Source organism: Catharus ustulatus, unplaced genomic scaffold (assembly GCF_009819885.2).
Source record: "Catharus ustulatus isolate bCatUst1 unplaced genomic scaffold, bCatUst1.pri.v2 scaffold_85_arrow_ctg1, whole genome shotgun sequence".
Lineage (NCBI taxonomy): Eukaryota > Metazoa > Chordata > Aves > Passeriformes > Turdidae > Catharus > Catharus ustulatus.
This window is the reverse complement of record NW_024879550.1, coordinates 39,679-67,365: the sequence shown is the minus strand read 5'-3', so window position 1 is coordinate 67,365 and position 27,687 is coordinate 39,679. Positions and strand designations below refer to the sequence as shown.

At 48.7% G+C, this 27,687-nt stretch overlaps 1 protein-coding gene across 1 annotated transcript in view; it reads left to right on the top strand.

Moving 5' to 3' along the window:
• Nucleotides 1-24,446, top strand: part of LOC117011533 — a 52,864-nt gene extending 28,418 nt beyond the window's left edge. Inside the window, exons 3-11 of the mRNA XM_033086958.1 lie at nucleotides 10,320-10,372; nucleotides 11,222-11,295; nucleotides 14,455-14,513; nucleotides 15,419-15,478; nucleotides 19,104-19,268; nucleotides 20,393-20,557; nucleotides 21,684-21,848; nucleotides 22,972-23,136; nucleotides 24,260-24,446. Coding sequence (XP_032942849.1) covers nucleotides 10,320-10,372; nucleotides 11,222-11,295; nucleotides 14,455-14,513; nucleotides 15,419-15,478; nucleotides 19,104-19,268; nucleotides 20,393-20,557; nucleotides 21,684-21,848; nucleotides 22,972-23,136; nucleotides 24,260-24,285 — 932 coding nt within the window. The 3' untranslated portion in view covers nucleotides 24,286-24,446. The remainder of the gene's footprint in view (nucleotides 1-10,319; nucleotides 10,373-11,221; nucleotides 11,296-14,454; nucleotides 14,514-15,418; nucleotides 15,479-19,103; nucleotides 19,269-20,392; nucleotides 20,558-21,683; nucleotides 21,849-22,971; nucleotides 23,137-24,259) is intronic.
• The last annotated feature ends 3,241 nt before the right edge of the window (nucleotides 24,447-27,687 follow it).

Below are 27,687 nucleotides of genomic sequence, written 5' to 3'. Positions count from 1 at the left end.
CTAACTTCTCGTTGTGGAACCAAAACGTGGATGCCTCTTTAGACAGCCTGTCAGCCAAGTAATTTCTCTATTTTGTCCCTATTTTACTTGTCTGGTGTGTTCCACAGTGCAGAATTGTAACTTCAGCTGGTTTTTGTGCTGCTTCCAAGTGTAATATTTGTGCCCTGTGTTTGATTGACAATACCTTGTGCTGATAACAAACCTCTCTCTCAGATTTCTCCATGGGCAAGCACTACACCGAAAGTGTACTTAGAATCCATCCAGATTTATTTTTCTTTCTCTCTCTTTCTTTTTTTCTTTCTTTCTCTCTTTCTCTCTTTCTTTCTCTCTTTCTTTCTCTTTCTTTCTCTTTCTTTCTTTCTTTCTTTCTTTCTTTCTTTCTTTCTTTCTTTCTTTCTTTCTTTCTTTCTTTCTTTCTTTCTTTCTTTCTTCCTTCCTTCCTTCCTTCCTTCCTTCCTTCCTTCCTTTGTTCCTTCCTTCCTTCCTTCCTTCCTTCCTTCCTTCCTTCCTTCTTCCTTCCTTCTTCCTTCCTTCTTTCTTTCTTTCTTTCTTTCTTTCTTTCTTTCTTTCTTTCTTTCTTTCTTTCTTTCTTTCTTTCTTTCTTTCTTTCTTTCTGTTGTGGGTTGGCCAGGTTTAGAAATTTTTCCCATTATTATGTTAAGCTAGCCAGGATGGCTCTCCTATTAGCCGTTAAGAGCTGGAGACAAAGGACTAGCTGAAGCAATCTGATAGCCCATTAGGGAAAGGTGGAGTCCTGCTTTTGTTTTCGGCAAGTAAGAGGACACTGGGGGTAGGAGAACTCTTACAGCTCGCCGGCCGAACTGGAGGAGAGAGGTTCCGTTTCTCCGGTTGGGATCAGGCTTCTTGGATTTGGACTGCTAAAGCTTCCTGCTTCCTCTGAACAACTGGGAACTGGGACGCCCACAGTGAGCAGAGTTCCTTCCTCACCCTTTTCTTCCACCTGGGGCGGTGAGGCCACCTGGCCCCCTCCCCTGCCCCTGCAGCAGCCGCGACTGAGAAGCCGCCTGCCCTGCTCCTTCGGAGAGTCATCAGTGACTGAAAAAGGGGCTGGGACTGAATTCCATTCTGTTCTGTCACTGTTTTTTTTTTTCTTTCATATAGCTGATGCTGTTTTCGTTTGTCTTATAAATATATCAGTAAAGAACTGTTATTCCCAACCTATACCTTTTTTGTGCCTGTGAGTTCCTGAATTTCCTTTTCCTGGTAATACTGTCCCTTTAAAACCGGGACAGATCTTGGCGCCCAACGTGGGGCACGAGGTTAAGGAATAACAATTCCTCAGTTGCCTGAGATTGTTTTTTTTTGTGTGTGCTAGCAACATGTGGTCCAGTTTAATCTGGTTTGGGCTGCACATGTTCATACATGTATATCTCCCATTTGCAAACCCTTACATAAGCATGGGCCCTGTAACTAAGGCTACTGTGACTGTTATCGAACTTGCTTTATGGGTTGATAAGGTGAGGAATTCATGGATTTTTACTTCCTTTGGACGGCGGGTACATGGATTCAGGGATACCACACACTAAATGCATGTTTTTGGGATTACTTTAATAATGGCACCTACTGTGAGGGAATAACACCAGGAGAAATTTTCTCCCAACCCCTCACCCAAATTTTTGGGTCTACCCCACCAGTTTTTGAAGGGTTCAGATTTTCTCTGAATGCTAATGATATCGTACAGTGGCTGGTGTTACTGATAGGCTTGTCCTATTTAACATTAAGAGATAACGGGGGATTGAGCTGGATAACAACTCTGATACCTACTCCAGGAAATAGGGATGCTGCCCCAGAGCCTGACCCTACCCCAGAGACTAGGGATGCTGCCCCAGAGCCTGACCCTGCCCCACAGCCCATCTCAGAAAGAAACCACCCGGAGTGGGTGGGGCTTCTAGTGAAGGAGATAGGCCAGATGATGAAGGAGTACCTTTCCCCAGCTGGTGAGAAGCCCTACCATAAAGGGGGAGAATCCAGTGATGCTGTAGTGGAACCCATAGGTGTTACATCTGCCCAGGGTCCAGCTGAATTGCAAGGGCACTCACAGCCAGCAACAGTCGCCCCTGTAGAAACTAGGAAGTCTAAAATGAAAGCAAGGCACCTAGACAAAGAGGACCAGAGAGGAAGGCCCTCACAACCAGCAGGGGAGCCAGAGGTTGAAATCATCACTGAGTCCCTGTCTTATGAAAATCTCCGCAATCTGCGGAAAGATATTGCACGACGGGGCCGGGAGGCTTTGACAACTTGGTTACTTCGGGTCTGGGACCTCATGGGTACAGGTGTGCACTTGGATGGTACAGAGGCAAGGAATTTGGGATCCTTGTCCCAGGACTCAGGTGTGGACCAAATATTCGTAAGGGAGCCAGGCCCCCTTCCCCTCTGGGAGTGGCTTTTAATGAGTGTAAGAGAGAGGTTTGTCAACAGAGAAAGAATGCAGGAGTACCATAATAGAACACATTGGAAAACCGTTGAGGAAGGGATTCAACAGCTGAGAGAGGTGGCGGTACTGGAGGTACAGTAATTTCACGATTATAAGCCGCACTGAGTATAAGCCGCACTTCTGGGTTTCAGCAACTTTTTGGTTTTTTGTCCATATATAAGCCGCACCTGATTATAAGTCGCACATTACAATACAGAGTGTGATAAAAGGTATCTATTCTATCACCATCTGTTGAGGGTAGGGACAGTGATCCTTGTCTCAATGGCAGATAATCTGCTAATGGGCCATCCATTGAAACCAGGCAGGGCATTGTTCTTTATCTTTTCACAACCCATTCTTCCTCCAGGGAGTCATTGTCTGCTAATGGCCCATTGAGTCCCACTGTGGGACTGATAAAATTACTTCATCCCATTGGAAGTTGCTCCAGCCAGGGAGAAGAGCCCAACATTTCTTACCAAGATAAAAACAGAGGTTTTGGGACACTAAGGGAGCCCTTTTCTCCACTGGACTCAGAGGAAATCCGGATTTCTGCACATCACCACTGGACCTTGGGAGGGAAACTGCACCTTGTACAGGAGCACTGCTCCAACTGAGTCACATCTGTCACTGCAGGAGAATGCAGCCACCATTGAATGGGACTGCTGCCAACACCCTGCCTGACGGGGTGTCAAGTTGTACTCTGACTTTGTCAGGGTTTGGAGTTTGTTTCTTTGTAGTACTGTATTTCTATTCTGATTTCCCTAGAAAAGAACTGTTATTCCTAATTTCCATATTTTTGCCTGAAAGCCCCTTGATTTCAAAACTGTAATAATTTGGAGAGAGGGGGTTTACATTCTCCATTTCAAAGAGAAGTTCCTGCCTTTCTCAGCAGACACCTGTCCTCCAAACTAAAACAGCAACTTTTCGTTCTTTGTCCATATATAAGCCGCACCTGATTATAAGCCGCACTTTCGGTTCGGAACAAAATTTTAGTCAAAATGGTGCGGCTTATAATCGTGAAATTACTGTACTCTTTAAAAAGAATAGACAGCATGACAATGACCCTGACAAGGTCAGGTGCACAGGTCACATGCTGTGGAACCTGGCAAACCGAGGGCCATCTCAATACACCACCTTCATTGCAATGATTAATGCTGATGAGCACCGAGAAACAGTGAGCTCTGTTGCTAACAAGCTTAGGGATTTTCACAGTATGATGAATGGCGTAGTGCAGGCCCAGGTTTCTTCCGTGGTCCAGGAGGTGAGGGGGATGAAGGAGGAGATGAAGGAGGTGAGGGGGATGAGAGGTGACATAAGTGAGATGAGGGAGGAGATCAGGAAGATCAAGGCAGCACCAGTGCGAGCCTCATACCCCAAGGTTACAGCCCAACGCTCCCCAGCTAGTGGAAGAGGGTACACCCCATGAACTGACCTATGGTTTTTCCTGCGTGACCATGGGGAAGACATGGGAAAATGGGATGGGAAACCCACTTCTGTCTTGGCAGCATGGGTGCGTCAACTCAGGGAGGGAAATGCTAACCGAGGGAGCTACACTAAAGTGAAGGTAGCCTCAACCTCCCATGACCAAGGTGCTGGGCATTACATAAGGGAGGATGATCTGTCAGACCCACTTGAAGGAACCTCCACTATGTATGTTCAGGAAAGGAATAATAACCAGGGCTGGAGGGGCCCTGCCTCTAGCCAGGGAGAGGCACGGGATAACAGAGTCTATTGGATTGTGTGGGTCCGATGGCCTGGCACATCAGAACCACAAGAATTCAGGGTATTAGTTGATACTGGTTCACAATGCACCCTAATACCATCAGAACATGTGGGGGAAGAGCGTGTTTCCATTGTTGGGGTGACGGAGGGATCACAGGAATTGTCTTTGCTGGAAGCTGAGGTGAACCTGACAGGAGAGGGGTGGCAGAAACATCCGATTGTAACTGACCCAGAGGCACCGCCCGTTCTAGGCATACACTTTCTCAGGAGTGGCTACTACAAAGACCCAAAGGGATACAGATGGGCTTTTGGAATAACTGCTGTAGTGGCAGAGGGCATTAAGCAGTTGAACACCTTGCCTGGAGTGTCAGAAAACCAATCTGCAGTGGGACTCCTGAAGGTGGAAGAGCAGCGAGTGCCAATTGCCACCTCAACAGTGCACCGCCGGCAGTACCGGACGAATCGAGATGCTGTGATCCCCATCCACAAGATGATCCGTGAGCTGGAGAGCCAAGGGGTGGTCAGCAAAACCCACTCACCCTTCAACAGCCCATCTGGCCCATGCACAAGTCTGATGGAGAATGGAGATTGACTGTGGACTATCGTGCGTTGAACGAAGTGACTCCACCGCTGAGCGCTGCCGTGCTGGACATGCTGGAACTCCAGTACGAGCTGGAGTCCAAGGCAGCAAGGTGGTATGCCACCATTGACATTGCCAACACATTTTTCTCCATTCATCTGGCAGCAGAGTGCAGGCCTCAGTTTGCCTTTACATGGAGGGGCGTGCAGTACACGTGGAATCATCTGCCCCAGGGGTGGAAACACAGCCCCACCATCTATCATGGATTGATCCAGTCTGCACTGGAAAAGGGTGAAGCTCCAGAACATCTTCAATACATAGATGACATCATTGTGTGGGGGAACACCGCAGTGGAGGTATTTGAGAAAGGAGAAAAGATCATACAGATTCTGCTGGGAGCCGGCTTTGCCATTAAAAAGAGCAAAGTCAAAGGACCTGCCCGAGAGATCCAGTTCCTGGGAGTAAAGTGGCAAGATGGACGGTGCCAGATCCCCACTGAGGTCATCAATAAGATCACCGCAATGTCTCCACCAACCAGCAAGAAGGAAACACAAGCTTTCCTAGGTGCCATAGGCTTTTGGAGAATGCACATTCCTGAGTACAGCCAGATTGTGAGCCCTCTCTACCTGGTCACCGGTAAGAAGAACGATTTCCACTGGGGTGCTGAGCAGCAGCAAGCCTTTGCCCAGATCAAGCAGGAGATCGCTCATGCAGTGGCCCTTGGCCCAATCAGGACGGGACCAGAGGTAAAGAATGTGCTTTATTCTGCAGCCGGGAACCATGGCTTGTCCTGGAGCCTTTGGCAGAAGGTGGCTGGGGAGACTCGAGGCCGACCTCTGGGATTCTGGAGCCGGAGCTACAGAGGGTCTGAAGCCAACTACACTCCCACAGAGAAGGAGATCTTGGTTGCCTATGAAGGAGTCCAAGCTGCCTCAGAGGTGATTGGGACCGAAGCACAACTCCTCCTGGCACCCCGACTACCAGTGCTGGGGTGGATGTTCAAAGGAAAGGTTCCCTCTACCCACCACGCCACTGACGCCACATGGAGCAAGTGGATTGCCCGCATCACGCAACGCGCCCGCATCGGAAACCCAAATCGCCCTGGGATTTTGGAGATAATTACAAACTGGCCAGAAGGTGAAAATTTTGGTCTCGCCGATGATGAGGAGCAAGAACAAGTGAGCCGCGCTGAGCAAGCCCCACTGTATAACCAACTGCCAGCAGATGAAACATGCTACGCTCTTTTCACCGACGGCTCCTGCCGCGTCGTGGGGATGAACCGGAAGCGGAAAGCAGCCGTATGGAGCCCCACACGACAGGTTGCACAAGCTACTGAAGGAGAAGGTGGATCAAGTCAATTTGCTGAACTCAAAGCTGTTCAGCTGGCCCTGGACATTGCTGAAAGAGAGAAGTGGCCAAAGCTCTACCTTTATACTGACTCGTGGATGGTAGCCAATGCTCTGTGGGGTTGGCTGGAAAGGTGGAAAAAGGCAAACTGGCAACATAGGGGAAAACCAATCTGGGCTGCCGACGAGTGGAAAGACATTGCCACCCGGGTAGAGAAGCTACCTGTGAAAGTTCGTCATGTGGATGCCCATGTCCCCAAGAGTCGGGCTAATGAGGAACACCAACACAACGAGCAGGTTGATCAGGCCTCAAAGATAGAGGTGTCACAAATAGACCTGGATTGGCAACACAAGGGAGAATTGTTCCTGGCTCGATGGGCCCATGACGCCTCAGGTCATCAGGGCAGAGATGCCACGTATAAGTGGGCACGAGACCGAGGGGTGGATCTAACCATGGACAGTATCTCTCAAGTCATCCATGACTGTGATACGTGCGCTGCCATCAAACAGGCCAAGCGAGTGAAGCCCCTCTGGTATGGTGGGCGTTGGTCCAAATATAAGTACGGGGAGGCCTGGCAGATTGACTACATCACACTGCCTCAGACCCGCCAAGGCAAGCGCTACGTGCTGACCATGGTGGAAGCCACCACCGGATGGTTGGAGACCTACCCTGTGTCTCATGCCACTGCTCGGAACACCATCCTGGGCCTTGAGAAACAGGTCCTTTGGAGGCATGGTACCCCTGAGAGAATTGAGTCAGACAACGGGACTCATTTCAAGAACAGCCTCATAAACAGCTGGGCTAGGGAACACGGCATTGAGTGGGTGTACCATATCCCCTACCATGCACCTGCGGCTGGGAAGGTCGAACGGTGCAATGGCCTGCTTAAAACCACCTTGAAGGCACTTGGTGGGGGGACTTTCAAGAACTGGGAAAGTAATCTACCAAAGGCCACGTGGTTAGTGAATACCCGAGGTTCCACTAACCGAGCAGGCCCTGCCCAATCTGAGCTTTTGGGAACACCAGATGGGGATAAGGTTCCAGTGGTACACATGAGAGGTATGCTAGGGAAAACTGTTTGGGTGAACTCTGCCTCCAGCAAAGACAATCCTGTCTGTGGGGTGGTTTTTGCTCAAGGACCAGGTTGTACCTGGTGGGTGATGCAAAAGGATGGAGAAACCCGATGCATACCCCAAGGAGACCTTGTTCTAGGGTGAACTACCTATGATACTTTGTCTGTAACTGCATGTATGTATGTAATTTAAAGTTTCTAATTTAATGTAGTATGTCAGTATGGAAAAAATTTGGGGTGGATAATGTTGTGGGTTGGTGAGGTTTAGAAATTTTTCCCATTATTATGTTAAGCTAGCCGGGATGGCTCTCCTATTAGCCGTTAAGAGCTGGAGACAAAGGACTAGCTGAAGCAATGATGGCCCATTAGGGAAAGGTGGAGTCCTGCTTTTGTTTTCGGCAAGTAAGAGGACACTGGGGGTAGGAGAACTCTACAGCTCGCCGGCCGAACTGGAGGAGAGAGGTTCCGTTTCTCCGGTTGGGATCAGGCTTCTTGGATTTGGACTGCTAAAGCTTCCTGCTTTCCTCTGAACAACTGGGAACTGGGATGCCCACGGTGAGCGGAATTCCTTCCTCACCTTTTCTTCCACCTGGGGCGAGGAGGCCACCTGGCCCCCTCCCCTGCCCCTGCAGCAGCCGCGACTGAGAAGCCGCCTGCCCTGCTCCTTCGGAGAGTCATCGGTGACTGAAAAAGGGACTGGGACTGAATTCCGTTCTGTTCTGTCACTGTTTTTTTTTTTCTTTCATATAGCTGATGCTGTTTTCGTTTGTCTTATAAATATATCAGTAAAGAACTGTTATTCCCAACCTATACCTTTTTTGTGCCTGTGAGTTCCTGAATTTCCTTTTCCTGGTAATACTGTCCCTTTAAAACCGGGACACTTTCTTTCTTTCTTTCTTTCTGTTTCTCTCTTTCTTTCTCTCAGTTCCAATGTCTGTGCTAGAGCAACTGGTTTGACCCTCTGTGCTGAAACACCTGATAAGAGAGCCTTAGATGGGCAGTTTTTAAACGTCCATACCAAGGCTGGACTAGTAATTCAAAATTAATGGTCCACCAGTTAGTAATTCTGAGAAAGGCGAGCAACTCTCTTACAGCTCATGGCTTATGCCCGAACATGCTTTGACCTCAGAGAATTTCCAAACTCAGAAAGGTCACACAGTCTTCTTTACCACATGGGCCTTCACCCTTGATACCCTGTCATTACTTAATGCTAGAAAGTTTAACAATTCAACAGTAGGGTTTCTGCACTGTTCTTCAGTTTTGGTGGCATCAGGATATCAACAACAAATTGTAACTCAGTCCCCTGCAGATTCAAGGTTCCTTCAATTCCTTTGCCAGTTATTTCCCAGAAACTGTGGGAGAATTTTTAAATCCTTGTGGTAACACAGTCCTGTCTGTGTATTTTCCTACTGAATTGTGAAGAATTCCTGGCTGTCATGGCCTAGAGGCGTGCAGAAAAAGGTGTATAAATCTATTACAATGAACCATTCCAAATTTTCCTTTGGTGTGGTTAAGAGTGCGTATGGGTTAGCTCCCTTACTATTTTATTAATTGCTATTAAGTCTTGTACTAACACATAATCTTTACCATTAGTATTTTGTATCTTTGACTGGCAGAATTGGGGGATTATATTTAGGCTCACATTCCATCAATAATCTGTACCTTGAAAATTTGTTGATGACAGGTAATAAGCCTTTTCAGCTTTCCAGTTTTAATGGTTATTGGTTTTGTTTTACTGCTCCCATGTCTGATTTTAGTTTGATTCTTAGAAGTTCCTTCTGATTTTCCAGCAATCCCACTGGCCCATGCAGTGGGGATTACTGCATCCTTAATTTTCTTTGGGATCGGTTCAGATTGGGAAGTCAGTTCCTGTAACAGAAAAAATTGAAGCTTCCACATATTTAGGCTCAGGGATTTTCATGTGAATGTACCCCTCTCAATACTTGATTGCATTCAATTTTTCAAGTAAATTTCCTCCTAAAAATGATTTCTAGAGTTAGGCAAGTACAAAAAATGATGGGTTCTCCGTAATTTTCCCGGTTTGGATATCATTGGATTGAAAAAGGGGCACATTACACAAATCCCAGTGGCACTGACAGTTGTGATGGAATCATCACTTAAGTTCCCTTGCAGGGTATTTAATACAGAAGAACCAGCTCCTGTGCCTATCAAAAATTCCAGTTTTCCACTTCCCAGTGTGGCTGTTACCACAGGCTCTGCTGGGGATGAAACCTCTGGTCCCCTCCACAGGTACCCAGCCATTGTCATGAGGGGGTTTGGAGAAGTCCTGGGTTTTAGGTGAGGACACTCCTGCTTCCTTTTTACAATATGGGCATTGATTTGTTCCCAATCTTCCTAATGAAGGTTGAGGAACTGAACCCCTTCCTCTGCCACGAGACCCACCTGCTCCCTGGGGGCAGGAGTCCTTTGCTGATTTCTTCTGTTACTGCTGTTATTTTCTGTGTAGTCACCTCCTGCTGTTTTTTTCCATTCTCTGTGTACTGCCCCTACCAGGTTGTTTATCTGTATCAAACCATCTGTTTCCTGGATTTCCTGTAATTTTATTCAAATATCATCGGGGACTATACAATGCAAATAGGAGCCAGGCAACTCCTACCTTCCCCCTGAACCTTCTCTTCTCTTTACTGCTTTCTTGTCTGTGCCTGCAGCTGGCCTTCTTAGCCCTCTATGCATTGGACTTTACAAATACATTTAAACCTGCTTCCTTGTGACAATCTAATTACTTAGAGCAGACACGTCCCATGCTACGCATAGAACAACAACATTTAATAGTTTTGTCATTATTTTCCTTCTCTAAAGCCTAAACAAAAGTATCCAAAGGTGTTAAATGAGTACCACAATCCTTTTGCTGTTCAGGGTGATTTCTCAAAGTGACAAACATTTCCGTGTACATCACTTCATCTCATTTTGTTCTTGATGCAAGAATAACATCACTTGTAACAGAATGTTACAGTGCCACCACCCACTGCTCACTGTCACCTTCCCCAGCCCATTCCATCTCTCCATCTTTCCAGAGGCTGGTCCATCCCAGGGGGTGTCCTAAATCCATTCAGTGCCTGCTTCTTGGCCAAGTGTCTGTAAGTTTGTTTTGGAAGTGCCTTCCCTTGTGTGACTCCATTCTTTCTGCACTGCTGCGTCCCCAGAACTTGTTTTCAAGGCCCAGGACAGCGTCCCAGGCAGTGACATGGCACACAGGGTATGTTTGCAGTCATCCAGTGCTTGTTTTCATCACCACAGGCTCACAGCCCTTGCTGTGGTGGGTTTGGGATACAGTCAGTCTGCCAGGCCTACCCATACTTGTATTCCAGCCCTTGTGAACAAAACCGTCCCTCAAGAGATTTTTGATTTGGGAGGTCAAAAACTCTTTAATTTGGTATTTCTGGGCACAAATCCTCCCTAAATGTGTGTTTCTCAGCTCCCTAGATTGGTGTTTCAGACCAAAATATCTTCAAATGTGTGTTTCGCAACTCCAAATCTCTCCAAGTTGCTGTTTCTGAGTTCAGAATACCCCTAAATTGCTTTCTGTGAGACTCAGAGCTCCTTAGGCTTTTTTCCTTCAGCCAAAACCCTTTCAAAATCAGTGTTCTAGAGCCACAGAGCCCCCCCACATGACCTTGTTCAGCTCCAACGCTCCTCACATCACTATCACAGCGCCCAAGCTAATGAAGTGGATGCTTTCTACGCAGTGAAGTTGCCAAAATCAGTGTTCCAAAGCCCTCATGCCCCTAACTCAAGGCACGTGCCCTGTTTGCCATCAGAGTGTGGGGTTTAGTCCCAGCGCTCCCAGTCTCCTCCCAGTGCATTCCCCGTGCCCTGGGATGCCTTCAGGAGCAGGGACTGGCCTCAGGCTGTGCTGATTTTCCTCCCCCTGCCCCCATCCAAGGAGCCAACCCCTGCTCAGAGCATTTTCAATTTCAGTGTTCCAGGCATTTACAGGAAATCAGTGTAAAGCCAAGAAGGGAAGTGCTGGGGGGAGGAGGGAGCAGCCCGTGGGGGTGGGAATGCCAGCAGGCAGATGAGATATAACCGGGACAAGCCCCCGCAGTGCTCTCACCCTGGTGCTTGCACCCCGGTGCTCACACCCCCAGCGTGGAGCTGCTCATTCCCAGCCTTGTCCAGGTAAGCTGCAGCCCCTACTCCCTTGTTTCCCCACGGATTGTTCCTTCTGCTCCAGAAACTGATGTTTCTGAACACAAAAGCTCCCTACATCACTGGTTTGGAGCTCCAAAACTCTCTAAATGGGACTACAGAACCCAAAATCTTCTTAAATTGTTTTTTTATTGGAGCCCGAAAGCTCTTTAAATCGCTCTTTCTGATCTGAAAACATCCCCAAATCACTCTCCCTGATTCCTAAAGCTCCTGATGTCATTTTTTCTCAACCTTGAACTCCCCCAGTCAGGGTTTCTTAGGCCTCTGTGTCCCTAAATTGGTGTTTAAGAGCCTCAAATGGGTGTTTAATGCTCCCAAAATCAGTATTTCTGAACCCAAATGCTGTTTCAGGTCCCAAAAACTCCCCAGGTAGATGTTTCTGAGCGGCAGTGCTCCTGAAACTTCTGCATTCTCAGCTGACAAGTTCCCAAAAGCGCCTTGAATGGGTATTGCTGAGCCCTAAAGTATCCTAAATTGCTGCCTTTGAGTCCAGAGTCTCTGGACATTGATTTTCCTGAGACCCAAACTCATTAAATTGGTGTTTCTGAGCCCTGAAGCTCCCCAAGTTGCTTTTCCTGACCCCCAAAGCTTCCTGACATCCCTTTTTGAGGGCTGTAGTCCCTTAAACATGTGTTTCTGGGCCCAAGAGTTCCCTAAATTGGAATTTTGAGCTGGAAAGTTGCCTAGATGGGACTTCTGAGGCCAAAATTTCCCCAAATCAGTGGTTTTGAGCCAAATGCTCTCTAGATTGGTGTTTTTCAAGCCCAGTGCTGCCTAAAGTTTGAGCTTGTTCAGAACCTCCAAATCTCTCTAAACCAGTGTTTGGGACCCCAAAGCTCCCTAAATCACTATTTCTGAGTCCCAAAGCTCCCACACTTGCAGTTTCTTTGCCCAAATGCTCCTTAATGGGAGTTTCTCAACCCCTAAAAACCCAAAATTGCTGATTTTGAGCTCAGAAGCTGCTACATCTTTTTCTTTTCTTTTCTTTTTTTTTTTTTTGGACCAGCAGAGACATCACTGACAATGCAGAAGAGAACTTTTTTTTTTTTTTTTTTTTTTTTGGCCAGTCTTTTTCTTTTTTCTCTCATCCTTTCCATCCTGCATTTGCCCTTTTCTTTCTGCTCCCTTCTCCTCTCTTTCCCTCTTCCTTCTCTTTCTTACCCTCAAAGCTTCAGCTTTGGCTCAGGATATCAGATACGGTCCTGCAGAAATTAATTTTCCTGTCTAAACCTGTTGTCAGGGCTCTTTCTAAATATGAGACAGGGATAAAGAGAGAACAATTTTTCCCTGACTGTGAGAAGTGGAGTGCCCCATTCTTGGAAGCACAACCATCTTTCCATGAGTGGTGATCTGAGGTAAATGTCTGTGTTCATAATAGCAGAGGCACATTCAGGACAGCTCCACGTGCACATGGTCTGTATATTGTTACTGTTTAAGAAGCCATCGCTCTATTGCTCTGCTTTCAGGAGAAAACCCCTCAAATATTGAGCATTTTATGCCATTTATATTCTTCCCTTCCTTTCAGACCAGAGGAAAATTGGAGAAGTTAGTGGGGGGAAATAGAGCTGGGTTCAATCCTGGGCTGAACCCATGGGACAGCCACGGGCCTGGGCCTGTGACTTCTCTTGGGCCCCTGCTGGTGTTTCTCTATTTACAGTCCTCAGTGGAGCTCTTTTCCTCACCCGCGTCTATATTCCCCTTGAACACCAGGAAAGCTTTCTTGACAGGCAGCAACTTTTGACAGGGGTTCCTTAATTCAGTCCAGGTCCTCCTCCTTCCCTGAAAAGTGGCCCTTGGCAGAGAAAACAAAAATTCACAGGGAGCAGACAGCTCAGGGAAATGGAGTGCAGAAAGAGAGGGAGAGCAGAGCACGGCAGCGAGCTGTGCCCTGAGCAGACCTTTCCTCACTCCTGAGCAGTGCCTGCTTCTGCCTTCACCCCATCATTGCTGCTCTGATGGATGCGGTCAGAAGGGACAGGTGGCTTTGGTGGAAGGGTGAGTGAGGCCATGCTTTCTGCAGCCAACTTTGCAGAAGAGGATGTTAAGGAAACTTTTCAGTCTGGCCATTCCTGAGGCGCTCTGGCCATCACACTCCAGCCACCAGAGGTGTTCAGTGCTGGGACCAGAGCCCCTCCCCAGCAGTGGCTCCAGTGCCCCAATGGGCCCTGCTGGACTCCCCACAGTCCCCAGTCCCACCCTCAGCCCCTGTGTCCTCGCTGGTTCCAGCCCAGGTTTCCCACAGCAGAGTCTCAGGTGTCTGATTCCATAAAGCCATTTATTCTCAGTGCAGTAACACAGGAACAGCCTGAGCTGTTCCTCCAACAAAAGAACCCCTCAGTTTTATCCCCTCACAGTCTGCATGCCCAAGGCTCAAGTCTGGCTCTTCCTCCCAGGCCCTCAGCTCCTTTTGGGTCTCTCGGTGTTCCTTCCCCAGCTGTGCCAGTGCTCTTGGTGCCCTTTGTTGTGCTTTGTTGGCACTGGGGCTCTTGTCTCAGGCTCCCACCTGGAGCTCAACTTGCATCTGGCACTGCAGCTGCCCCCAGCCACCTGCACCAGGTGTGTTCCCAACCAGGAGGAGGGGAGGGTGGGAGTGACGTGGTTTCAGTTTTGTCTTTGTTGCTTGGCTTGCTGCTTTTTTGGGAATTGCTGAGAAAGCAAAGCAATTGTCCCCAAGTTGAGTCTGGTTTGCCCATGATGGCACCAGGTGAAGGATGTCTCAGGCTTTATGTGAGCTCTTCTGTCATATTTTTATCTCCTGTCCAATTAAAGAGGGGGAGTGAGAGAAGTTTGGTGGGCATCTTCCTTTCTGCACAGAAAGCTATTTCTTCATAGCTGGTCAGGATAACCTCCAGGATATGAGTCTGAAAGAATGGAAAGTGGTCCCTTACCTATGTGGAAAATTGTGACTGGGGTTGAACACCAGGTTCTGCACTCTGCAAAAGCAGAAGGTCTTAATTTTGACCAAGGAAGATGATGTGTGTGTCTGTGAGAATTCTCAGAGATCCATGGCAGACAAGCTGGGTTAGGTACCAGCTGGGAGAACAGCAGAACATCTTATCAACTGTGTTATCTTCTCTAGTCCTGTGCCCACCACATAAACATTTCCCTCTCTTTTTCCTTGCATTACAGAGTGAACCAAGAGAAAAGGACAAGGGAGACGAGAAAGAAGGACATGATTCCGTTAATTGGTAAGAGCAGTATTACTTCTATGTAGACAGTGCGGGAAGGGAAAACAAGTACATTTTAAAATCCTGAGTAGATCAGAGGTTTGAGTAGTATAAGGGATATCAGTGTTCCAAATAAGCTCTTCAAAGTATTCTTTAAATTCTTAGGGAAATATCATAGTGAAGCTTCCTCTTTTTCATTTTTCATTTTTCATTTTCTTCGCATGTCAACCTAATGGCCCCAAAAAAAGGAGTTCATGGCAGGATTGGCCTCCAAGGAGGCCAGTTTGAGTCCATAAGTAAGTGTGGACTCATGTATTCCATGGCTCTTGTCTGTGGCCATCCTTGGGACCCCTTGGGATGGAATGTGTTATCCCTGAGAGAAGTGAGGCCAGAGGAGGTCTCTCCCCTGAGCACGTTGCCTGCAGAACTCCTCCCAGAGCACAGCAGAAGGCCTGGCCTTTGGAGTGGGATCATTTTGGTCAGAGGGGTGACCTTCTTTAGCCAGAGAAACATCTTACTCTAGCAGGGGGTGTTGCTGAGCAAGGCTTTGAGGGTCATGTGCCAAGGGACAGTGAAGGGACCTGGGAGGTTCCTCTTCACTCCTTGTGTGTGAGGCAGAAGAGTCTCACCCTCGTGAGAGTGGCTGTGCTCTGGTGGGACTGAGGCACCTGTGTGGTGCCTGAGTGCTGTGGCAGCTGAGGCAGCTTCCTGGCCCAGGAGAACCTCAGTGGCCCTGAGGATCAGGGACCCTCCAGCACTGCTGTGGAGCTCCTGGTGCACAGGACCTCATGGCTCCTGGGCCAGCTGCTGGATGTGTTCTGCCCCAGAACCTGCTCAGTGCAGTCCTGGAGTTCCTTGGGGAAAGGCCCTTGTTAAATGTCCTGATTTTCTTTTTCATTTTCTTTTCATATGTACCCATGGTACAGTAGGTGCAGTAGCTGCAGCAACTCCCTGTTTGGCTAGCGAAATTATGCTGCTCAAATTAAGTAAGTTTGCTGCATCCCATTGCTCTTGTCTGTGACCATCCTTGGGATGGGACGAGACAGGTTACGATGGGATGGGGTGGGATGGCGTGGGATGGGGTGGGATGGGATGGGATGGGATGGGATTAGATGGGACAGCATGGGACAGTACGTGACAGGATGGGATGGGATTGGAAGGGATTGGGTGGGATGGGAAAGGATGGGATGGGATCGGAAGGGATGGGGTGGGATCGGAAGGGATGCGGTGGGATCGGAAGGGATGGGGTGGGGTGGGATCGGAAGGGATGGGGTGGGATAGGATGTGTTATCCCTCCCTGAGGGAAGCGAGGCCAGTGGAGGTCTCTTCCCTGAGAGCACAGCAGAAAGCCTGGCCTTTGGGGTGGGATCAGTTTGGTGAGAGGGATGACCTTCTTTGACCAGAGACATGTCCTACTCTAGCAGGGGGTGTTCCTCACAATTGGTAGCTATTTCAAAGGCATAGCACATCCCTTCTGGGATTTCTTGTCCTTTCTTTAAGGAAGAATCTCATCCTGGGCTTAGCTACAGGGACAAAAGGCAGAAGCCTTTCTGTGCAGCTCAGTGCCAGTCCTTGCCCACACTACCTGGAAATAAACCCTGCCAAGCAAGAAGGAAATCCAGAGGTCTGTCATGCAGTCAGATCAAACAGTCCCATTGTCCATAAATTCCCATTTCCAAAGGCCTCCAGCCAGTCCTTTGTTATACTGCCCTTCCCCATCCAGTCCCCTTGCAGGACCCCAGGATCCCAGGGTACAGAGATATTCCAACAGTGGGCTTTTCCCAGCACAGACCAGGACAGCCTGGCCTCTGCTGGATCCCACCCCCTGGATTCTAAGGGCAGCTGTCCTCCTGCCCCTGCTCTTGCCAGCTGGGTGCTGGCAGGGGAATGTAATTTCTGCAAGGAACACTTGGAATTTAGTGTTACCTGGCCTCTCCACGCTGTCCAGACCTTTGGGCTATGAGGAGGCAACGGGATCCCTCCCAGTATTCCTCACCAGCAGCACGGGAGCTCCAAGTCCATGCTCAGCAGTGCTCTCAGTGGTGCCAAAACTCCTTACAACCGGAAAAAGCTGTTAGAGAAAAAGTCTGCACGTGAGGAAGAAAACTGGGGCTACAGTAGGGAGGCCAAGGCTCCTTCCCCTAGCAAACTCCTGTTGCAATAGGATTTGAAAGCCAGGGTCGTAGTAAGGGGTACCCACAGGTGCATCAGCCTGTGAATTCCACATCTCTGGGATGAGTGAATTGTTTTCCAAGGCGGCTGAATTAGAAAAGATGATCTTAAGAAAAAGAGGTCTGGAGCAAACGAATTGGTAAATGGGCAGAACATGAGGGAACTAAGGCTGAGATACTTGTTTCCTCTCTGAATAAAGAAATAAAACAAAAAAAAAAAAAAAAAAATCATTTCTGGATTGCCCTTTGAGCACAATGATTAATTCCTCTGAAGTGATTACTTGTCCAGAGAGAGGAACAAAAAACCAACCTGCAGCAAGAAGTAACAAGAGATCCTCAAGAACAGAATTTATAAAGAAGATAGGAGCATGGGTATTTTTCTGGTCAAGGGAGAAATGTCAGTTTCCCACTGACACCAATGTTTTTCTAAAAGAAGGAGAGAGAGGAAGAAGACCTCAAAGAACCTGAAATCCAAGATGGGCAAGCATTTCCACAACCTCAAGAATAAAATGGAGGCTTGGCATGAAGATTTCGAAAAATTGCAAGTCCACACTGTCCTAGTTTGGATAATAGGTGTCTGCTAAGAAAGCCAGGAGCCCCTTTTTGAAATGGAGAATGTAAACGCCCCTCCCTCTAAATTATTATAATTTTAAAATCAAGGGGCTCTCAAGTAAAGATATGGGAATTAGGAATAACAATTCTTTACTAGGGAAATTAAAATAGAAATAAAGTACTACAAAGAAACAAACTCCAAAACCTGACAGAGTCAGAGTACAACCTGACACCCCATCAGGCAGGGTGTTGGTAGCAATCCCATTCCATGGTGGCTGCAGTCCTCTTGCAGTGACAGATGTGGTTCAGTAGAAGCAGTGGTTCTGTAGAAGGTGCAGTTTCCTTCCGGAGATCCAGTGGTGATGTGGAAAAATCCGGTTTTCTTCTGGAGTCCAGTGGAGAAAGGGCTACCTTAGTGGCCCAAAACCTCTGTTTTATCTTGGTAAGAAATGTTGGGCTCTTCCCCCTGGCTGAAGCAACTTCCAATGGGATGAAGTAATTTTATCAGTCCCACAATGGGACTCAAATGGGCCATCAGCAGAAGATACCTCACTCCAGGAAGGATGGGTTGTGACAAGATAAAGAACAATGCCCCACCTGGTTTCAATGGATGAGCCATTAGCAGAACATCTCCCACGGAGATAAGGATCACTGCCCCCACCCTCAACAGATGGTGATGGAATAGATACCTTTTATCACACTCTGTATTGTAAACTAAGACACACACAGTATGAGCTTCAGAGTCTTAGCAAAGAACCAAGGTAAGTGAGGCCATTGCCAATTAGACTTTCATCCATGTGAAGGCAGAAGCTGCTCCACAGGCCAAGCACACTGTGAGCTCATCCTGCTCAGCTCCTCAGAGGCCATGGGCAGGGACAGTCCTTCCATGGGGAACAGCTTCTGTGGTCCATGGCACTGAAACACCTCCATGCTGAAGTGTTCTCTGCAGGTGCAGGTGCACAAAGTCCCTCTTGTGTCCCTCATCTTTGCAGAGGGTGTGTGCTGGGAGTTCTCTCATTGCCAGAGACTTGCTGAGGATTCCCCTTGAAGTCCTGTTTACGTCTCTCTCCCTTTTCCCACTGCCCTTCTGGTGCTGCCCCTCTGCTGGAGCCATGCTGGGGCCCGTGTGAGATCAGCCTTGTTTCCCTGCTGATGCTGAGCAGGGAGAGGAGGTTCCCTGAGCAGAGGCTGGCCGTGTCTGTGAGCGCAGGGCCTGCGGAGAGCAGCTGTGCCTGCAGGAGCTGGTGCTGGGCAGGGGAAGGAGTCAGCTGGGGCACAGACTGCAATGTGGCCTGGCTGGCCCCAGCCTGTGGCCCTGGGCCTGGCTCAGGCTGGACACAAAGTGTGTTGGCAACAGCCTCTTGCCCCAGGGCAGGGAAAGCTGAGAAGGGATTGGCCTTCCCTGACCCTGGGGCCTGTTCTTGCTGCAGCTGCAGCCTTCGAAGCCATGGCAAGGGGCAGCCCAGAGCAGACCAGGGAAAAACCCCTGGAATTCCTGCAGGCTCAAACAACTGGGGACTTTGAATTAAGCCTTTGGCCCACTTTTCAAAACTGGCGCTTTGTATATTGGGCTGCAGAAAACACAAATGAAAGGTGGAAAAGATGTGAAAATTTCCATTCCATTTCTTGTCCTCTCCTTTCTAAAAGTCTGAGGGTAATCAGAAAACCTTTTCCAGATTGTTCCTTCATGGCCAAATGGAATTCCTGTGGGGTGAGGATTTCTAAAAGGAAAGCTGGAAGGAAAAAACCAACCACAGGAGAGCCCTGAGGACAGACACTGTGTCAGGGAGGATAAATCAGATCCTATGGGCAGGCTTGTGTCAGAGAGCTAGTCTTTTGGTCAAGGAGGAAGCATCAGTGGCCCAGTGACATTGTTCTTTCTTCACAGGAAGGAAGAAAACAGAAAGTGCATGGGCCCCAGAATCCATGTTGAAGAAGGAATACCAGAACCTGTCCCACAGAGTTGAAACTCTGGAAAAAGATTTACAGGGAGGTCTGGAGACCATAAAGCATGAGTTTAAGGATCTCAGAGCAGAGCTGCAGAAGAACCAAGGTGAGCAGGGCCATTTACAATTAGACTTTCATCCATCTAAAAGCAGAAGCTGCTCTACAGGCCAAGCACCCTGTGAGCTCATCCTGCTCAGCTCCCCAGAGGCCATGGGCAGGGACAGTCCTTCCAGGGGGAACAGCTTCTGGGGCCCATGGCACTGAAACACCTCCATGCTGAAGTGTTCTCTGCAGGTGCAGGTGCACAAAGTCTCTCTTGTGAACCTCATCTTTGCAGAGGGTGTGTGCTGGGAGTTCTCTCATTGCCAGAGACTTGCTGAGGATTCCCCTTGCAGTCCTGTTCCCATCTCTCTCCCTTTCCCCACTGCCCTTCTGGTGCTGCCCCTCTGCTGGAGCCATGCTGGGGCCCGTGTGAGATCAGCCTTGTTTCCCTGCTGATGATGAGCAGGGAGAGGAGGTTCCCTGAGCAGAGGCTGGCCGTGTCTGTGAGCACAGGGCCTGCGGAGAGCAGCTGTGCCTGCAGGAGCTGGTGCTGGGCAGGGGAAGGAGTCAGCTGGGGCACAGACTGCAATGTGGCCTGGCTGGCCCCAGCCTGTGGCCCTGGGCCTGGCTCAGGCTGGACACAAAGTGTGTTGGCAACAGCCTCTTGCCCCAGGGCAGGGAAAGCTGAGGAAGGATCGGCCTTCCCTGACCCTGGGGCCTGTTCTTGCTGCAGCTGCAGCCTGCGAAGCCATGGCAAGGGGCAGCCCAGAGCAGGCCAGGGAAACCCCTGGAATTCCTGCTGGCTCAAGCCATTGTGGATCTAGAATTAAGGCTTTTACTCACTTTTCAAAGCTGGAGCAGTGTATCTTGGTCTGCAGAAAGCACAATTAAAAGGTGGAAACACATGAAAATTTCCTTTCCATTTCCTTCCCTCTCCTTTCTAAAAGTCTGAGGGTAATCAGATAACCATTTCCAGATTGTTCCTTCATGGCCAAATGGAATTCCTGTGGGGTGAGGATTTCTAAGGGGAAAGCAGGAAGGGAAAAACCTCCCACACGAGATCCCTGAAGACAGACACTGTGTCAGGGAGGATAAATCAGATCCTATGGGCAGGCTTGTGTCAGAGAGCTAGTCTTTTGGTCAAGGAGGAAGCATCAGTGGCCCAGTGACATTGTTCTTTCTTCACAGAAAGGAAGGAAAAAGAAAGTGCATGGGCCCAGGAATTCATGTTGAAGAAGGAATACCAGAACCTGTCCCACAGAGTTGAAACTCTGGAAAAAGATTTCAAAGAAGGTCTGGACATCATTAAGAATGAGCTTAAGGATGTCAGAGCGGAGCTGCAGAAGAACCAAGGTAAGCAGGGCCATTGCCAATTAGATTTTCATCCACCTGAAGGCAGAAGCTGCTCTACATTGCAAGCACCCTGTGAGCTCATCCTGATCAGCTCCCCAGAGGCCATGGGCAGGGACAGTCCATCCATGGGGAACAGCTTCTGGGGTCCATGGCACTGAAACACCTCCATGCTGAAGTGTTCTCTGCAGGTGCAGGTGCACAAAGTCTCTCTTGTGAACCTCATCTTTGCAGAGGGTGTGTGCTGGGAGTTCTCTCATTGCCAGAGACTTGCTGAAGATTCCCCTTGAAGTCCTGTTCCCATCTCTCTCCTTTTCCCCACTGCCCTTCTGGTACTGCCCCTCTTCTGGTGCCATGCTGGGGCCCGTGTGAGATCAGCCTTGTTTCCCTACTGATGCTGAGCAGGGAGAGGAGGTTCCCTGAGCAGAGGCTGGCCGTGTCTGTGAGCGCAGGGCCTGCGGAGAGCAGCTGTGCCTGCAGGAGCTGGTGCTGGGCAGGGGAAGGAGTCAGCTGGGGCACAGACTGCAATGTGGCCTGGCTGGCCCCAGCCTGTGGCCCTGGGCCTGGCTCAGGCTGGACACAAAGTGTGTTGGCAACAGCCTCTTGCCCCAGGGCAGGGAAAGCTGAGGAGGGATCGGCCTTCCCTGACCCTGGGACCTGTTCTTGCTGCAACTGCAGCCTTCAAAGCCATGGCAAGGGGCAGCCCAGAGCAGGCCTGGGAAACCCCTGGAATTCCTGCTGACTCATACGACTGGGGACTTTGAATTAAGACTTTGGCCCACTTTTCAAAACTGGAGCACTATTTCTTGGGCTGCAGAAAGCAGAAATGAAAGGTTGAGCAAAGATGTGAAAATTTCCATTCCATTTCTTGTCTTCTCCTTTCCAAAAGTCTGAGGGTAAACAGAAAACCATTTCCAGATTTTTCCTTCATGTCCAAATGGAATTCATATGAGGTGAGGATTTCTAAAAGGAAAGCTGGAAGGGAAAAACCAACCACAGGAGAGCCCTGAGGACAGACGCTGTGTCCGGGAGGATAAATCAGATCCTATGGGCATGCTTGTGTCAGAGAGCTATCTTTTGGTCAAGGCCGAAATTTCAGTGACCCTGTGATATCTTTCTTTCTTCACAGGAAAGAGGGAGGAGGATATTTTGTTGGCCCTGGAATCCTTGTTGAAGAAGAAAGACCAGGAGACCTCCCATCGATTTGAAACTCTGGAAAAAGATTTCCAGGAAAGTCTGGAGAGCATTAAGAATGAGCTTAAGGATATCAGAGTGGAGCTGGAGAAGAGCAAAGGTGCGCAGAGCAATTGCCAATTAGACTTTCATCCATGTGAAGGCAGAAGCTGCTCTACAGGCCAAGCACCCTGTGAGCTCATCCTGCTCAGCTCCTCAGAGGCCATGGGCAGGGACAGTCCTTGCATGGGGAACAGCTTCTGTGGTTCATGGCACTGAAACACCTCCATGCTGAAGTGTTCTCTGCAGGTGCAGGTGCACAAAGTCCCTCTTGTGTCCCTCATCTTTGCAGAGGATGTGTGCTGGGAGTTCTCTCATTGCCAGAGACTTGCTAAGCATTCCCCTTGCAGTCCTGTTCCCATCTCTCTCCCTTTCCCCACTGCCCTTCTGGTGCTCCACCACTGCTGGAGCCGTGCTGGGACCCGTGTGAGATCAGCCTTGTTTCCCTGCTGATGCTGAGCAGGGAGAGGAGGTTCCCTGAGCAGAGGCTGGCCGTGCCTGTGAGCGCAGGGCCTGCGGAGAGCAGCTGTGCCTGCAGGAGCTGGTGCTGGGCAGGGGAAGGAGTCAGCTGGGGCACAGACTGCAGTGTGGCCTTGCTGGCCCCAGCCTGTGGCCTTGGGCCTGGCTCAGGCTGGACACAAAGTGTGTTGGCAACAGCCTCTTTCCCAAGGACAGGGAAAGCTGAGGAAGGATCGACCTTCCCTGACCCTGGGGCCTGTTCTTGCTGCAGCTGCAGCCTGCGAAACCATGTCAAGGAGCAACCCAGAGCAGGCCAGGGAAGGCCTTGGAATTCCTGCTGGCTCAAACCATTGTCGGCTTAGAATTAAGATTTTAACCCACTTTTCAAAGCTGGCGCTTTGTATATTGGGCTGCACATAGCACAAATGAAAGGCTGTAAAGAGATTAAAATTTCCTTTACATTTCTTGACCCGTCCCTTCTAAAAGTCCGAAGGTAAAGGGAAAACCATTTTCAGATTGTGCCTTCACAACCAAATCTAAGTCCTATGAGTTGAGGATTTCTAAGGGGGAGGAGGAAGAAAAAAACCACCCACAGTACAGTCCTGAGGACAGACCCCCTCTCAGGGAGGTTAAATCAGAACCTTTGGCATACTTGTGTCAGAGAGATGGTCTCCTGCTGAAGGACGAAACTTCAGTGGCCCTGTGACATTATTTTTTATTCACAGTCAATAAAGAGGAGGATATTGTATTGGTCCTGGCATCCTTGTTGAAGAAGAAAGACCGGGAGACCTCCCATCGATTTGAAACTCTGGAAAAAGATTTCCAGGAAAGTCTGGAGACCATAAAACATGAGCTTAAGGATCTCAGAGCAGAGCTGAAGAAGAACCAAGGTGAGCAGGGCCATTGCCAATTAGACTTTCATCCATGTGAAGGCAGAAGCTGCTCTACAGGCCAAACACACTGTGAGCTCATCCTGCTCAGCTCCTCAGAGGCCATGGGCAGGGACACTCCTTCCAGGGGGAACAGCTTCTGGGGTCCATGGCACTGAAACACCTCCATGCTGAAGTGTTCTCTGCCGGTGCAGGTGCACAAAGTCCCTCTTGTGTCCCTCATCTTTGCAGAGGGTGTGTGCTGGGAGTTCTCTCATTGCCAGAGACTTGCTGAAGATTCCCCTTGAAGTCCTGTTCCCATCTCTCTCCATTTCCCCACTGCCCTTCTGGTGCTGCCCCACTGCTGGTGCCATTCTGGGGCCCGTGTGAGATCAGCCTTGTTTCCCTGCTGCTGATGAGCAGGGAGAGGAGGTTCCCTGAGCAGAGGCTGGCCGTGTCTGTGAGCGCAGGGCCTGCGGAGAGCAGCTGTGCCTGCAGGAGCTGGTGCTGGGCAGGGGAAGGAGTCAGCTGGGGCACAGACTGCAATGTGGCCTGGCTGGCCCCAGCCTGTGCCCTTGGACCTGGCTCAGGCTGGACACAGAGTGTGTTGGCAACAGCCTCTTGCCCCAGGGCAGGGAAAGCTGAGGAAGGATCGGCCTTCCCTGACCCTGGGGCCTTTTCTTGCTGCAGCTGCAGCCTTCAAAGCCATGGTAAGGAGCAGCCCAGAGCAGGCCAGGGAAGGCCTTGGAATTCCTGCTGGTTCAAGCCATTGTGGGCCTAGAATTAAACCTATGGTCCACTTTTCAAAGCTGGAGCTTTAATTATTTGTCTGCAGAAAGCAGAAATGAAAGACTGAAAAGGAATGTAAACTTTCTCTGTGTTTCTTATCCCCTTTCTTGCCATAAGTCTTAGGGTTAAGGGAAAACCATTTCCAGATTGTGCCGTCATGGTCAAGTGGAATACCTGTGAGGTGGAGATTTCTAAGGCGTATAGAGTAAGGTGAAAACCACCCATAGGAGAACCCTGAGGAGAGGCCCTGTGTCAGGGAGGTTAAAGAGCCTTTGGGCCAGCCTATGTTAGAGAACTGGTCTCCTGCCGAAGGAGTAAATATCAGTGGTTCAGTGACATCCTTTTTTCTTCACAGGAGAGAAGGAGAAGGAAAGTGCATGAGCCCTTGCTCAGGTCTCTGGACAGAGCACTTCTGGACAGCAAATCCGTATGACTATGTAGAAGCTGATTTATTGTTTACTTTTAACCATACTTATACATTCTAAAACTACTGTTATATGTAATATACAAATCAAGCCGAATTAAAAATATTAAAGCAACAATTTGTATTTTTGTGACCAAAAATACGGTCCTGGGAAGCCACAATCAAAAAGACAACACCAAGCCCAGGTTTGGCACTGGTTGAACACACACACATGTTTATCTGACCTCTATCACATTGGATCTCCCTGTGTTCACATTGTCGTCTTGGTCAATCCTAGTTTTGGTTGGTCCTAGTTTGATATGGTTTTTCCTAGCCTGGAGCAAGCAGTCCTTTCTCTCTGGGCTCGTTTCACATATTCATGTAGTTTCTTTTCTTGGTGCTGCACTGGACAAAGCTCTTCCTGCGCTGCGATGAATTTTGATGAAGGTCAGGTCTGCTGTGTATTGAGATGTAATTTTCCTTGGGAGGGTTGATTTTGACTTAGGGAATCAGGGAACCGGGGTTTTGGGGACGAGGGGACAATGATTAGATTTATGGGAACTGGCATTGAAATGTGGCTCTCCTGAGAGCTTTTCGGCTCTCCTGATGGGTGACAACATGTTCTTATCGCTGAGCGTTTCCTGACTGGTCATTATGCCAATTCAGTTCTGCCGAGCTATATTTGTTAATACGTTAATCAGAGCTTTTTCCACGGTTGTGAGCGCTGGAATTCTGTGAAGCAATCCTCTTTTTCTGGCTGTGGCTGGCGTTTCCCTTAAAAGTTTCTTTATTTCTTTATTTCTTTATTTCTTTATTTCTTTATTTCTTTATTTATTTATACGATCATTTTATATCACATAAATCCTGAGTTAACACGAATTATTATGTAACATATATCACAATCCCTCCCCGTCTATAGAAACACTTTAATTCATATTCTTTTCTCCGTTTTTCTCAATCTTCCTCAGACTCTTCACTGCTATCCCACTCTTCTATTGACTTTTCTTGATAATCTCTATAAGGGAACTTACCTTTCTTTATTTGTTCTTCAGATTTTGCCAGTGCCTCTACTGCACTCGTGTTTACTTCCCCTTTTCCTAATTTCATTATTTTGGATGCCTTACCACTCACCCTCCCAGACGCAAGTTCTGGGTCCATGGGCATAGAGGCTTTTTGCATGCCCTGTACCACTGAGTGTATCAATCTAATGAAACAAGGTATTAAGCATGGTAGGAAGATGACTCCAACTACTGAGCACAGGATGAAGAACACAATCTTTTTCCATCATGCTCCCGAGAATAACTGTTCCCACCTAGATGCCTGGAGAATGGAATTCCATTTTTGGACCAGGATGTGTGCCACCATTTTTATTTCTGCAGCAAGATCCCTTATAGCTTCCCCATAACCATCCATTTCAACACAGCATTCTGATTAATTAAATTTTCCACAGACTCCCCTTCTTCAGCTAACAAATATCTAATGCTATTCTATTTTGATACACAAAGGCTCGCATCTGGGAGTGCTGTTTGGCCAATAACTCAAGGGCATCTGAAGTGTAATTAGACACAATTTCTACTACTGCCTGCAGCCTTATCAGTCTGTTCAACAGGTATACTGGAGTTCGGTATGCTCAACTTCCATCCTGTGCCCATGTCGCAGGGCCATAGTATTGTATTATCCTTTCAGCAGGCCATTCTTTCCCCGCCCCAAGTTTGGCTGCCACCCACATCAGGGAGTTTCTTTCTTAATTCTCATTTTTCTCTATTCGGTGTCTCGTAGAGAGCTGCCCCCAACAAACCATTGTCAAATCTTGGCAAGGTAAAGAAAACAGGCTGAATTATCCCCAGAGTGCATGACCCTTTCCATTTTTGTGGTAATTCGCTGTATGCTCTTTTCCCACACACCCAATATATTCCCTCAGGGGCTTTCCACGTAATTTCTGTACTTCCTGGCTCAGCCCAGTAAGTACAGTAATTTCACGACCATAAGGTGCACTGGATTATAAGGCGCACCTCCGGGAGCCAGCAAATTTCACAACTTTGTACATTATATAAGGCACGCTGGACTATAAGGCACACTTTTTTTTTTGCAGCGAGGAGCTGCGCTGCATGCAACAAAGTAACAAATTACTGGCAGGTGCTCAATTTGCAAACATTTTTCACAGGTTGGCGTAACCTCTAAATGCAGCCCCAGGCACCTTCCCCATGCCATGGGCCTCGGCACTCCTGCCCGCTTCCAGCGCTGGCTGGTGAGGCGCAGCTCAGGGCGGCCACAGCATGCAGTGGTTCGGGGCCAGCGGCTCCTTCCCTCTCTGTGCGGCTCGTGCCAGGTTGGGGTCGGTAGTGGCTCCCTCCCTCCCTGCGCAGCTCGTGCTGGGCTGGGGCCAGTGCCGGCTTCTTCTTCCGCCCACGCCCAGCTGGGGCTGGTGCTGGCTTCTTCTTCCCCCTGCGCCCAGGCTGGCACTGGTGCCAGCTCCCTCCTTCCCTGCGCAGCTCCTACCAGCTATGGTCGCCCGCTCCCGCCCCCCCTAGCGACTCAGCGCTCCCGTGGCACCGCCCCCCCATTGCAACTCACACTTCCAGTTTGGCAAAATTCACAACTTTGTATATTATATAAGGTGCACCGGACTCTAAGGCGCACTTCTGGGTTTGGGCCAAAATTTTAGTCAAAATGGTGCACCTTATAGTTGTGAAATTACTGTACTTAATTCTCTCAGTGACTGGTAAGGGTTAACTCCAGAGCCTTTGTTCCAGCAAAGTCCAATTTTGTCACTCCATTCACAATTGTCCTTTTCTAGGCTCCAATACCCAGCAGGGGATTCTGGTTACCAGATTCTTTTGTTATTTGAGTTCACGGCAAGGGTGGAGATGCACGGGGTGTACCTCACTACTTCAGTGTATTCCTTTCCCTCCTGTCTGATACAAATTGTTCCAATTACTCTTTTATCTAAGACTCAACCCTCAGGTCTTTGGACTGTCTTTGACATTTGTGTTTTGTCTCCCCTTAGGAGCTGCTCTGGAGTTAAACTCTCACCTTTCCAGCACAATTTTTTTGCTGACTTGAGGTCTCCGCAAATCCAGCATTTGGACAATCCTAATTCAATTGCAATTTCTTGCATTAAATAGATGAACAAATTCTTGTCTGACCCTGGCAAACCTCAATTGTCATACTGCTTTTCTAGTAAGTCATACTGCTCACTTAAGGTTCTCAGTCTTCCCTGCTCTAGTCTCCTTTCCTCATTTCTGACTCCTGTTTTTTCATTTCTAAGACTATTTGTTTTATTTTGCTTTTGGGATCCATGCCTTCCCTGTCTCTGGAGAAACAGAAAGTGTTATCAAACTATGCACAAATCTGGACGTAATTTTCTTCAAGAAGGTCAA